The 13,131-nt window shown below is 40.6% G+C and overlaps 2 protein-coding genes across 16 annotated transcripts in view; one reads left to right on the plus strand and one right to left on the minus strand.

The window, feature by feature from the left end:
- The first annotated feature begins 1,822 nt into the window (after positions 1–1,822).
- LOC109638063 (leucine-rich repeat-containing protein 43) lies at positions 1,823–8,160 on the plus strand. Of its 2 annotated transcripts, XM_069523710.1 has the most exons (13): positions 1,823–2,042; positions 2,138–2,350; positions 2,899–3,009; positions 3,181–3,320; positions 4,024–4,262; positions 4,380–4,543; positions 5,002–5,158; positions 5,539–5,678; positions 5,754–5,843; positions 6,074–6,292; positions 6,739–6,777; positions 6,871–6,970; positions 7,183–8,160. In XM_069523710.1, exons 1-13 carry the CDS (start codon positions 1,956–1,958, stop codon positions 7,371–7,373), a joined length of 1,890 nt encoding a protein of 629 aa, XP_069379811.1. In that variant the 5' UTR covers positions 1,823–1,955; the 3' UTR covers positions 7,374–8,160. The 2 variants fall into 2 exon arrangements, with proteins under 2 accessions (XP_069379811.1, XP_069379812.1); XM_069523711.1 differs by lacking the exon at positions 6,739–6,777 and having other exon boundaries at positions 7,183–7,533.
- A 432-nt stretch (positions 8,161–8,592) lies between these two features.
- The window catches only part of clip1a (CAP-GLY domain containing linker protein 1a), a 29,217-nt gene continuing 24,678 nt past the window's right edge, over positions 8,593–13,131 (minus strand). For all 14 annotated transcript variants that reach the window (XM_069523706.1, XM_069523704.1, XM_069523699.1 and 11 more), the window contains 4 exons: positions 12,394–12,544; positions 11,539–11,591; positions 10,348–10,475; positions 8,593–9,653 (listed from right to left, as the gene is read on the minus strand). In XM_069523706.1, coding sequence (XP_069379807.1) covers positions 9,425–9,653; positions 10,348–10,475; positions 11,539–11,591; positions 12,394–12,544 — 561 coding nt within the window. In that variant the 3' untranslated portion in view covers positions 8,593–9,424. The remainder of the gene's footprint in view (positions 9,654–10,347; positions 10,476–11,538; positions 11,592–12,393; positions 12,545–13,131) is intronic.

A 13,131-nucleotide genomic window follows, 5' to 3' on the forward strand; every position in this document is an offset into this window, starting at 1 on the left:
CTCAAAATTCCTGACATTTTTACAAAAGATATTTAAAGTGACAAGTTTTTCATTTTCTTACAGTCCCCAGAACATAAAACATCAAAATGATTTAACTTTCATGTAAAGCCAGCTTACCTTTAGCAAAAGACATGGTGTGGTTTATGTTAAGTCAGTGCCTCTGTGTTAACGCACTGTCCTTATATATCGAAACACTGGATTTTTTTGTTGCATGCCGCCCGTTGTAAAATGACGTTGTTAGCATTATCGTCCAAAGGAATCATGCTGTAAGCTTTTCTATTTTGCAATTGTAGTCAGGGCCACCACAGAGGTTTGATGTGGGAAAGTGGTACAAACTGCCAGTCTCATCTGATATGATGAGTGATGTGATCACCTATCTGTCAAGCTTCATGTGTCATTTGCCCCAGAATTTTCAACCCACACAACCTGAGGTATCCTGGAAATTCTCATTGTTACAATGCAGTCAAACTTTTAGTGAGCACATGTTCTCTCATATTATTCTTGTATAGTGTTTACATTTTTCTTTATATCTATATATACATGTATGTATATTTTTATTCTTTCTTGTTTTTATTTTTATTCTATTTTAATTTTTAATGCCCTTCTGCTGCTGTAATGTCCAAATTTCCCCAGTGTGGGATGAATGAAGTCTATCTTATCTTATCTTATGTTAATGAGAGGTTGGTTTGTAGGTGTGTTTGATTGTGAACAAGATTACACACAAAAAACTGAACGGATTTCCATGAAACTCTTTATGTGGGGCCTTTGCAGAAGTATGAGCCCTTCTAGTATTTAAAATGACAATACATCAATGCCACAAGGCTCAAGGACAGTTTCTACCCCCAAGCCCCCAAGACTGACTAACAGCTCCAAGCCACTGCCCCAGCTTCCTCCCCCTCCCACCCTCCACACATAACCACCAAGGACTTAATGCAACTTTCTGCACATTGAACAATTTGCACACAGTGAACATTATGCACCTTGTATTTTTGAGCAAACTGTAATAATTCTGCACTGAAACTAAATCACCTCTTCTACCTCAGCTGTTATTTATCTCCTATCCCTTTTTTTAAGGTTTAAACTTAAAGGTACAGTGTGTCGAATTTAGTGACATCTAGTGGTGAAATTACATGTTGCAGCTGAATGCCCCTCACCTCACCCTCCCCTTCCAAACATGAAAAAGAGCCTGTGGTAGCTTCAGTTGTCATAAAGACTCAAAAGGTGGTTAGTTTGTAGAGTTTGAACAACTGTAAAAAACATGGCCGCCTCCATAGAGAGGTCCCCCTGGATGTAAATATAAAGTATTTAAATATAAAGGGTCCATTCTAGGGTAAAGAAAAGAACAATTCATACAATTCAGATGGAACACACCAGTGAAAACATCACAAGGATTAGTTTACATTTAATTTCAGCCAATAAATCCCTTTCACCTAAATCGTACACACTGGACCTTTAAGTTTCCAGTATATATATATATATATATATATATATATACATTTAAATGTTTCTAGTTTTCTTTGGATGTATCTAGCGTTTTAATTTATATTTTTATTTTAATAACTGAGGGCACCTGGCAGGGACAAGAGAACTAAGAATTTCATTGCATTGATAACTTGTTTATTTCTGCATATGTCATTAAAGCCTTTGAACCTTTGAACCTTGAATATTTATGTGACTTTATTTGGGTCCAAACCTTTAAAGGAGATTTAGTTTAAACCTCAGATTTGTAGAATTTTAATTTGGTATTTGTCACCTTAAATACTTCTACAAATTGTTGATAGACACGCAGATACTTCATGTGTCATACAACCCTGGAGCTGAAATAAGTTTTTCACCTGTGCAGACACTGAGTCTTGACTGGCTGCACTGTTACCAGGCAACCGACAACCATTAGGACACAAACACTGGGGCCAAAGACAACCCGAACCATTCCACATTATACTGCAGATAACGGCATGAGTCCACTCACACTCTCTGCTGTGATAGAGAAGCACATTCGCCACCTGTGTCTCACTGACTTTCCCTGTGGACGTGGCAGCTGGGTGAGTTTCTTCAGGGAACCTGGTTGCAGGTCTAATTATCACTGCAGCATGCGTTTTAGATTAGATATCAATGTACGTGGTGATTGTGTTGTCAGAGGAAGGCGGTGGACAGTGCAGAGGAGACAGAGACAGAGGAGACGGACTCTCTCCTGGATCTGCTGATCTGTCCTCACTCTCCATGGTGGCACGATGCATCATGGAGCCCTCAAGCTCTGACCCTGAGAAAACTGGCCATGCTCTCACCTGAACACCTGCACACCAACTTCATTCACAAGCACTTCACTACACTACGCATCGTGGATGAGAATGTAAGTAACTGTTCGATTTTTTTACAATTAAACCCAAAAGTGGTTTTAGTTCTAACTCAGTCCATTGTCCTGGGCCCATCTGAACAGGCCCCAAGCCCTACTGCAGGATTTGAGTTTCTACTCAGTAACTAATCATTTTAGTACTACAATCTGTTCTATGTGCTCCTAATACTGACAGAAATAAGCACAGATGAATATATATATAATATTACAGAAACCACTATGGAGTTTATTACAATCTCAAATGGCTCCTAAACCCAAACATCTGGCAGAGATGACCCAAAAACATTAGTTAATGCAACTTCTAAAGTACCGAAATGTAAATTTAGTGTGTGTTTGTGGTGCTAAATCATTCCATACATTTACACGGATTAAGGTCAAGAGCGTCAAATATTATCGGGAGATCATATTGTCATCTTGCCTGTGGATCCCCTAGTGGCTGAGGGGCTCTGTGCAACCACCTGATTCCATCCCTCCACTTCAAAACACAGAGGACAAGGGTTATTAATTCTTAACGCTTTGACACAATGAACAAACTCGTGCTGCAGGTGTCGGTCGTCGATGGCGGCCTGTTGAAGTTCTCAAAGCTGGAGGAGCTGGTGCTGAGTGCCAACAGAATCTCAGAAATCCCTGCAGACAACCTCCCCTGCACTTTAAAGGTCAGTATCAATGCTCATGATGACATGAAGTCTCTGCTGCAGAGGTCAATCAATCAATGGTGATTCACGACAATATCATGATCACAGCTGGCTGTGATGTGTCGAGTAGTACCTGTCTGAGATGTAGTTGTGATGTAGTGATAATGAAATGTTTGCTGTGTTCTCTTACAGATTTTGGAGCTACGTGCAAACCGGCTGTCTGCTCTGAACAGTCTCACCAGCCCCCCACCCCCCCACCTACAGTACCTGGGCCTCGGCTCAAGCAGTCTTGGTTCCTGTCAAGACATTGCTAATCTCTCTGGAAAACACTGGTTAGTACGCACACATACAGGAACTGAGGTGGTTTTTTTTAAAGATAAAGCAAAAGTAGGTCAAATGAAACTACCGTTACGCAAGCAGTTAATTAACATTTATTTAATCTGAAAGTCACAATGAGATTAGGATCTGGTTTCCAAGAGAGGCCTGAGAAATTCACATTCACAATAACGAGGGATAAAAAAAAACAACACAATAAAAATAAATGAATAAAAACATCAGGAAATGTAAATGATGAGCGAACTCAGCAGTAAATTCATGCAACTCATTATTTATATCATATTTATTTAGTCAGTAACTCAGTTATAGTCTGTTTATATTTCAAAATATGTACAGGACGATTTCATTTTTAATTGATCATTTGAGGTATAAAGAGCCAAGAATATTAAGGGTACACTGTGTAGAATTTAGTGACATCTAGAGGTGAAGCTGCACGTTGCAGCTGAATACACCTCACCTCACCCTCCCCTGTCCAACATGACGGAGAACCTGTGGTGAACTTCAGTTGTCATGAAAACTCAAAAGGTTTTAGTTTGTCCAGTTTGGACAAAAATCCCTTTCACCTCAATCTAAAACACTGAACCTTTAAGTTTACTGTCACAGGTATGTGCAGAAGCTTGTGAGTTATCAGAAGCACTAATTCATTTAATGTCAACCCACTACTCGTTAATGACACACACACACTGTCTCTGACCTCAGGCCACAGCTGGTGTGTCTGGACCTCAGTGACTGTGAGTTTGAGGACCAGAGGGCCCTGCTGAGCGCTCTGACCACTCTCCCCTGCCTCAAGACGCTGGTGCTGGAGGGAAACCCCTTCACCCTCGCGCCCTCGTACCCGGGCTCCACTGTGGACACTCTCCCACGGCTCTCTTGCCTGGACAACTCATGGATCACCCCTGAGGAAAGACATCGCTTTAAGGGCTTGGCCAAGCTGAGCGGTGAGACTGTGAGCACGGGCTCCTGTTTCTTTTTAGATTTCCAAACAGTTGCGTCCTTTTAACCACAACAAGAGCGTTTTATGTAATTTACAGTTTATGTCATTTTCCTGTGAACAGATGTGATTGTGGACCAGGCCTCAGCCACAGTGAGAGTGGGCGGAGTGATGGGAATCCCAGACCCGCTGATGAATGTGGATGAAAACGCTCCTGACTTCCCTGTTGTCACCTACAGCTATTTTATCACATACGAGTTCCTTACTCAAGAAACACCTGTTAACCTGGTGACTCTCTCTTAGTATTTATCTGTGGCATGATATATATATTTTTTAATTTACGCATGTTTGAAAGTACACTGGGAATGGGAACGTGTGTAAGGCTTTGAGACAAATTAGAACAATTACCACCCTGCAGTTCTATGCCTCCACCAACCAGTGAACTTTCAGTCTGTACATTGCTTTTTTATCCCAGACTCATATGAGTTCTCTTTGACTGAAATCTAATCAGGGAATTTCATTACATCTGGCACAAACATTCACTTGGAATCAAGGATGACCTGTGTCCTAACAAAGCAACGTTTTTTGGCCTCTTGTTCCAGTGAACATTAAAAACACTGTAGAATATGAAAAATGTGGAGTTTAGATTAGGAACGAACTTGTTTAGAAATATTCCACTGAGCATTGATGAAGATGAGAAGTGCGCAGGAATAAACATCTCTACTTTTTGTGTGGTTTATTTACAGAAAGTCGCCAGTGAGTCTAAATGTGACACAGATCATGAGACAGAGGACGGCTCCACTGACGCTGACCCACAATCAGTCAAGAATTGTAAAATAGAGAAGTCGGCACCAGACACTGGAGAATTGAATCCCGAGGGAACCTGCTGTGATATTGCACATGGTAATAACACCTCCCTCATTTGACCTGCACAGCTTTCAGACCCACAAATGGTTCATTGCACAACCACGAACAAAGATAGAGCTGAAGCAGATCAGAGCTTGTCATCAGGAAATGTGGAGAGAAAAGAATGGGACATTTTCAGAATGATGTTTGGGTTCATTTAGTCACATATCCTGTGTAACTGGATATACGTTTTTCTTATCAGTTTCCACAGAATTGACAACTTCACAGTCAGAACATTCGATGTGGAAACTGATGACAACACTGATAATTTATTAGCTTTATTATTTGTCACTTTCAGCTTTATTATTTGTCATTTCCCTTTTTGTTGCATGCAAACATTTGAACCCGTATATTTTGACGTTCTTTCTTTTCTACAGTGTCGAGACACAGCACATCAAAGCAGACCTGGTCAGAGCACATGGACTTCAGTGACACGCAGGTTCACACTGTCAGTGATCTGGGAGGCTTGAAGAAATTCCTCAACCACGGACTTTACCTCAGGGTCGAAGAAGAAAAGGTTCAGAAGCTGTGGGGCAAACATTAAGATTCCAAAAATGTGTAAGGACTCTTATTCTGACATGTGATGCTTTAGGTGCTGTCATGGCCCGCGAGCTCTGAAGACGTCGCAGTGACCAAACCCAGCCAATCAGTCAAAGAGAAGAACGGAGGGAAAGAGAGAGAAGTGAGACCAATGGTTTTTTTCCTACTGGATCACAAATAAAAGATTTATGAGCTGAGTACAGTCCAAGTAAATGTGGTCAACAACATACAGTAAGACCACAGTCATTACATCTATTGATTTGATAGAGTGCCATTGATTTATTTTACTGTTTTACATGTGGTGTGTGTGTGTGTGATAAATTCAGACTGCATCCAAACCGATTGACTCCCTGTCTTTTGTATCTGCATCAGTGTCCAATCAAATCTGGTTCCACCAAAGACAAGTCTAAAGACAAGAAGAAGAAATCAGTACCAGACCTGGTAAACGACGCCCCCGTCAGGAGAAGCCTCGGCTCCGTCCACGTCCCCCTGCAAAGCCTGTTAAAAGGAGATCGTAAGGTCGAAATCCTCTGTGACCTCGGGACCCTGCACGTAGAGTCTGTGGTGGAAGCTGCACCAACGTGCAAAAAGGCAAGTTTACATATGACGTCCAAACACAGAGAGCTGACTATGAAAGAGAAAAGAAACTATCCTACACATGGTTATCTCGTTGTAGAAACATATAAAATAAAAAAGGAAGTGTTTTAATCGTCATTAAAAATAGTTAAAGAAAGAGAAAAAATATATCATGGATCTGCCCTTTAATCCACACTTACATTTAAAGAGGAGACGTTGCATGTTGCAGCTGAATGCTCCTCATCTCACCCTCCCCTTCCAAACATGACAGAGAATCTGTGAACTTCAGTTGTCATGTAAATATAACGTTTTTCAATATAAAGGGCTCATTCTACGGCAAAGAAAGCAATTGATACAATTTAGATGAAACACACCAGTGAAAACATCACTAGGATTATTTTATATTCAATTCCTGCCAAAAATTCCTGTCACCTGAATCTGACACACTGAACCTTTAACAGGCTTCATCCCTTTCACTGAGTTTGGCAGAAATTGGTTTGGTAAGTTTTTGCGTAATCCTGCAAACGACAACAACAACCAACTGCCAACAGGAGACTTACATTACGCTTGCTGTGTTTTTCACTCATCCGTAGGATCTGGGAAAGAAAATTAAAGAGGAAAAGAAGGATGACAAAGACTCAAAGAGGAGAGGAAGCAGTGGAACAGGACAGAAGAATACAGCATCTTCAAAAGGTTGAGTAAATAATCATCTAGATAAGACTGATTTCAAAACCAAAACAATAAAAGCTGATGTTATTCTTATTAAATAACACAAGGTTTATATCTTATATTAAGAAGAAGGTAAAAATGTGAGACAAATCAAAAATAAAGATTTTCTTGTGTCATTTAACTATTTGTCTAGTCTGCTTCACCTCCTGAATCCGGTTTGATGTTTTGCTGTGTAGGTAAAGGAAAGGCAGGGAGGGAGCAAGAGGTGGATGTCGTCCCCGCAGACAGCTCCGTGTGTGTCCGCCTGCAGCCAGCGACAGTGGAGCTGAGTGTGGAGCTGGAGAAATGGGAGTCTGAGTCTGAAGCTCGCCGACTCCTGCACACAAAGCAAATCCCCAAAAGTGCAGAGACTGGAAGGTTGAGCTAAATTACATAAATCTGTTCATTTTGAGGTGGGCTGCAGTCGTTGTCCTCCTCAGACCATGCTTAAGTCAAAAATATGTGCTTTTAAATGCACTTGACATTTCCAAGTCTTCTTTAGCTCTTCATTGAAAACAAATAAATATGATTTAGCCTAAAACTGAAAAGGTAAAGGAGCATTCACAAAATTTTCTTTCACTTTACATGTGGCACTACTTCACAACAGTCCCCTTCAATTTTACCGAGGTGAACACACCCTAAATATGTCAGATTTCTTTCATGGAGATCCATTAATTATTCTCTGGGAATCTGGTGAAAATGGCAAAAGAAAATGTTAAGCAGTGTTAAAGAAAGTGATAATGTCAAATGTTCTTCAACATCCTTCTACCATGTTTCAATAAAATGGATTCAGCAGTTCTCAACAGACTGACAAGCAGCAATGACAACATAACCTCCTTGGAGAAGATAGTGACAGGTGTTACATTCTTTTGCATCAGTGTTTATGGCATCATGCTTTGTTTGATGTGTTTTCATGTGATTGTTGCTTGAGGAGCTGGACTACTGAACAGGCCACATGAATGAATGGGCAGAGACACAGATCTGTCCCAGGTTTACTACAACACTATGTGTTGTTTGGTTTGTAGCAATAAGAATGTTTTTAGAAAAGTGCAACCTTAACTTAAATCCCCTTAAATTGTACTGTCCTGTTTATTGTACACTCTTTGGATTTTATACCTCATTATCTACCTATACAGTTATTTCAATATTTCCTTGTACTATGAAAATACAGTTTTACATCATTCTGTGCCACTGCACTTTACTCAAGCACATTTCTCTACAAACAATATCTCCTCTTTGTGTGAAAGGTATATTATGTTCTTATTCTCTGCATGTATTGGATTTTTTATTCTATCGTCTACCTCATTTTGACTATCTGCTGCTTTTGAATTTTCCTGCCGTTGGATCCATAAAGTTATATCTTAGCTTTATTAGTCTGTGGGTCCTTGACAATGTAATATTGTGCTCATCGGTGTAAATGTTATAAGATGTTAAATCAAGTAACCACAAACTGATTTACATACAACACTGGGTTTACTAGTTGTACAGAAACCTGCCTTGGTGTCAAATATCATGAAGATGCCAAATATATACGTATTGGGATCACAGTACTTGACAGGACTAACAAGGGTAACAAGTATAAAGCACAGACTGCGCACAGTGCACAATTTAAAGATGTTCGATTTTTAATTTATACATACATTTCATTTATTTTACACAGATATTCAAAACATTTTTTAAAGAAAGTATTTCATCGTTTGATACAGAAATGATCGAATAATTGCAAAAGAAACGCTTTGGAAAAGGCCATTTCACTGGAGCTGAAGGTGTACAGTAAGTGTGAAGAGCTTCTTTCTTACCCATCATCCAACAGTCCCATTCATGACGACCATAAAAAAGTTTGTCTCAGAGTTTGACAGCATTGGTTCCACGTCTCCACTTCAGGCAAGACCGAGCAATAACCCTCCTTTCACAAAATGACACACATACTATCAAACCAGAAAAGAGCACGTAGTATTTCCAGGCATAAAAAAATAAACTATAGCTCGCCCATTTTTGCACAAATTGATACTTTTTAATCAAGTAATTTACAGTTTCAAATAAAGACCTTTAATGATAGTATATTATCTTTGTAACCCCCCCCCCCCGACAAACTGTGCAAACAATGTTAGGATATTGATAAATTAAATGATCCGCAGACCATCGCTTCTCCCACAATAATATGTCCATCCAAAAGATCCCCTGACTCACACAAACCCAGGATATCCAACCTCTCTCCTCCACACTCACAAACACTGTTTTTTTCGGTATGTCTGAAGTATAAACTGAGGAGGCCGTTCACCTATAAGAGCGCTTGAGGGCTGGTGTGGACGATAAAGACGCTTTGCAAAAACAAGCACACTGAGATGCACACACGCACAAATTAAAACCCAAAAAGGACTGCCTTATCTAACACCATGTGCAAATAGAGTGATTGTGCGAACGAGGGTTTAAAAGGCTTTAAAAGGTCTGGTCGTCGTTACAGGATTCGGTCGAGTGGCCAAAGACCTCACAGATGTCACAGTAGGGCCGTTCATCGCCCTTACTGCCGTGGTAGGTGGTGTGTGGGGGCGAGTCGGGCATCTGCATTTGTGTGGGACAGTCCTCAGTGTCGTGGAGGTCGAAGCAGTCGCAGATGTCACAGAACAGCCTCGGGGGCAGCTTCTTCTTCATGGGTTCCTGTCCATGGCTGTGAAGAAAAGAACTCATAAATATTTTTCAAACCTGTATCCAGTCAATGCAAGCTTTCAAACCAGCGATAGAATCTTGCGATATTGCAGCTTCTATTTTTTCGGAACAAGATTTCTCCTCTTACATGTACACATCTAATCAGAATGCACATTGTTGTCAGCGAGTCTGATATAAAGTGCTAAACTCTAGCCATTGGTCACAGTTATTTTTGTCTTGAGGAGGATATCCTCATACAGGATCATCTGAAACTAAGATCAAGCAACAGGTGACACAACCCCTGTCGAAGAAAAGGAACGAACGACGAACGAAACCATCTTCAAAATAAAAACTGAAGAAATCTTGGTGCCAGCTGATGCAGCAGTTCTTCAAACTTTCCAACAGACGTCCTGAAATATGTCGTGACGTGGCTGTGGTGCAGTTTAAGCTCCTGAACAAAGCACTGAGACTCACCACGTTCTCCTCCCTTCGTCAATGTCGGGTGACCCCAGACATTTCATCTTTTTTTCTCTTTAACCAAAAACACCAGATCATCATCACTTGATCTTGATTCCATCTTTCTTTCCAAAGGCTTCTTTTTTTTTAAGGCACGTCAAAATTCTCTTTTATTAATTACATGCAATTTTTTACTCTTTAATCACGTCATCATTGACGTGCACTTACATGTGAGAAAGTCTTCTGTGAGTGGGACTTACCCGCCGTAGTTATCCAGCTCACTCTGATTATTCCCATTCAGAGCAGCAGCTGCCATTTTCTCCAGCTTGTCCTTGAGCTCCACGTTCTTCCTCTGGAGGTCGATGATGACTGAATTCAGGAACTCAATCTGCAAAGGAGATGTGGAACAGTCATATCAATGTTGCTGCTGCCCCATATTATAATCCATCATATACAGGCAAACTTTTATTTATTTTGAAACTGATACAATGTCTCCCTCTTAAGTTCATTAATTGTGTTATGTGGCAAGGTCTAAAGATAATAACCTCATTATATCACCCAAATATATAAAACCAATCTTAACTAAGATGGTGAATTATAATCGTGAGTTGTCAACCAAAGAAAAATCGAAGCTTGAAATGAGTTAGTAGTAGAGTCTGTGATCCTTAACAGATGTGATGTCTGTTAAGCATCTATGATCACTGACATTTTCACTGAGAATTGCATAAAGAAATCAAGCTTGATTTATCTTTGGAAGACAAAACATAAGAGCCACAGTGACAGTGACAGACAAACATGCACAAGTGAAGCTGATGGAAAACATCCACAAACCGCTGCCTGATGGTTGTGTATCATTGCCAACATCAGAGACAGGGCAGAGGAGAGGAGTTGGGATTTAAGAAAGAGAAGAAAAAAAATGAGATTCAAATTAGGACCCACATACTGCACACTCAAGTCATCACTGACACAGATAATACAGTATAACATTTGATTATCAGCAGTCTGGAGGCGAGACATGAATGAAGGTTGTGAGACTGATGGTTGGGAAAGAGCAGAGATGAGCTTCATGTGCTTTTAATGACATCTCAAACCAATTTGGACCCATGTCCCCTCCGTGAAAACATTATACTGTACCGGCTACCTGAGTCAAAAGTGAACTGTAAAATCCAGCCTACTGCTACATCAAAAGCAGGATGTGTTAGTAAAATGTGTAAGCAGCACAGTCATTTCACAAACAGCAGTCAGGAAGACTGTTTCCGTGCGCCTGCCCTCAAATATGATAGAAATGAAAAGGAGACCTGGTTATTGTCAAAGCAGAGAAACAGCTATAGGCAGGGTAGGAAAGCATCTTTACACTGAGCGCATAAATTAAATGGAAAACACACACACAGCATATCATGCCCTGTGATTGGTTTCATTATTATTCAGGTCTAGTGCAGCAGTAAACTCACCTGACCGTCCGCAGTCTCCTTATCCTCCTTTAACTGGTCCAAAACAGCATCACCTGGAAAAAACATCGAGAACAAGATTATGTGAAAAGCAGGAAATTAAATGTTCACCTTTCACAGAACTGACCTTAGTGCAACCAGACAGTGTTTCCTCTCAGCATGTATTTGTAAACCTGCTCCCTCATTTATTTTGATGATCACATTGATTTGACATTCAGTCTGAATATTGTTGGAAAAAAAGATCCTTTATTGTATCGGGGTGGCCGCGTCTGCCCCCCCATTAGAAGGTCAACAAGTGAATCTGCTCCTCTGTTCTTCTCTAATCACTCAAACTGATCTTTATAAATACCTGCTGAATATATATTGTTCTGGATCAGTGGGGTGATACTATTTCTGCAACAATGAACTGTGTGTGTGTGTGTGTGTGTGTGTGTGTGTGTGTGTGTGTGTGTGTGTGTGTGTGTGCTCATCTCTGTCACCACAAACTGACAAGGACACTGACAATCACATTATTTATTTATCAATGGTGTCGGATCGTGTTGTGTGTGGCAGGAGAACTTTTTCCCAAATGTGTTCATGGGAAATGCCTGCCTCATAAATTCTACAAACAAACACAAAGTAATTTTAAAGGACTGTTCATGTCCTTATAACTTCTAGTTAGGGTTCCTGTTTATTATTCATGTGTATAGTGAGCGCAGACCAGCGGGGGAGTGGGGAGGGACTCTGGCTCGAATGTACGTCTGCCCCAATGCTGAAGCAGTGGTGGTGAGAAGTCTGCAGCAATGGTCCCAGAAAGAGATGGAGATCTGAAACCCTGAGGGATATTTGCAGTCGGCTTGTGCTAAGCCCTGTTTTTACCTGTCGAGTCGTTGATGTTTTCAGGCCCTGCAGCCAGGTCCTTCTCCAGTCTCTGAACACGCTCCTGTAGATTGGCCTTGTCCCGCTCCAAGGCTTGAATTGTTCCCTGGAGTGTCTTAGCTGAGACACTTTCCCCGCGCAGTGCAGTCAGCTGTGAACACAACAACACATGCTGTTCACTGTTAGACAATGAATGACGATTACAGTCAAAAGTTATATAAACATATTCAATTTGGTAAGTCATTCAATCTTCCAAGTTGAGATTCATGTGTAAGTGGATGAGTCACTTTCTAACAACTAACTTTGACGTCAAGACAGGCTGTAGCATCCTTCATAAGCATACTCAAAATGAAAGGGGGTCACAGTGTTTGTGACCTAGAAGGGACATGGTGTTGATATATGGGAAATGTCTTAACAGGAATCCTTTTCATTTGTTTAGCAACTGTGAAAAGGAAATGACACTTATGACAGCTATATAAGGGCTTAAACAGGTATATCCTGTCACTGGCTGTGGGCAAGCAGCTGAAGAAATCATACTGTTTCAGAAATGTCACAGTTTTGGATCAATAAATTACATATATCTAAATATCTATGGAGTTAAAACTTGACCCTCTAAACATTTCAGTAAAACTCTTCCATTTGACAGAAAAGGGTCGAATGATCTCTCCGGGTTGAAAGTGAAAATGGTTTCGGTATCTTGGGGTCTTATTCCCCTCAATGATCACAAGCTCTGGGTAT

The sequence above is a fragment of the Paralichthys olivaceus genome, chromosome 4 (genome assembly GCF_024713975.1).
Source record: "Paralichthys olivaceus isolate ysfri-2021 chromosome 4, ASM2471397v2, whole genome shotgun sequence".
NCBI lineage: Eukaryota > Metazoa > Chordata > Actinopteri > Pleuronectiformes > Paralichthyidae > Paralichthys > Paralichthys olivaceus.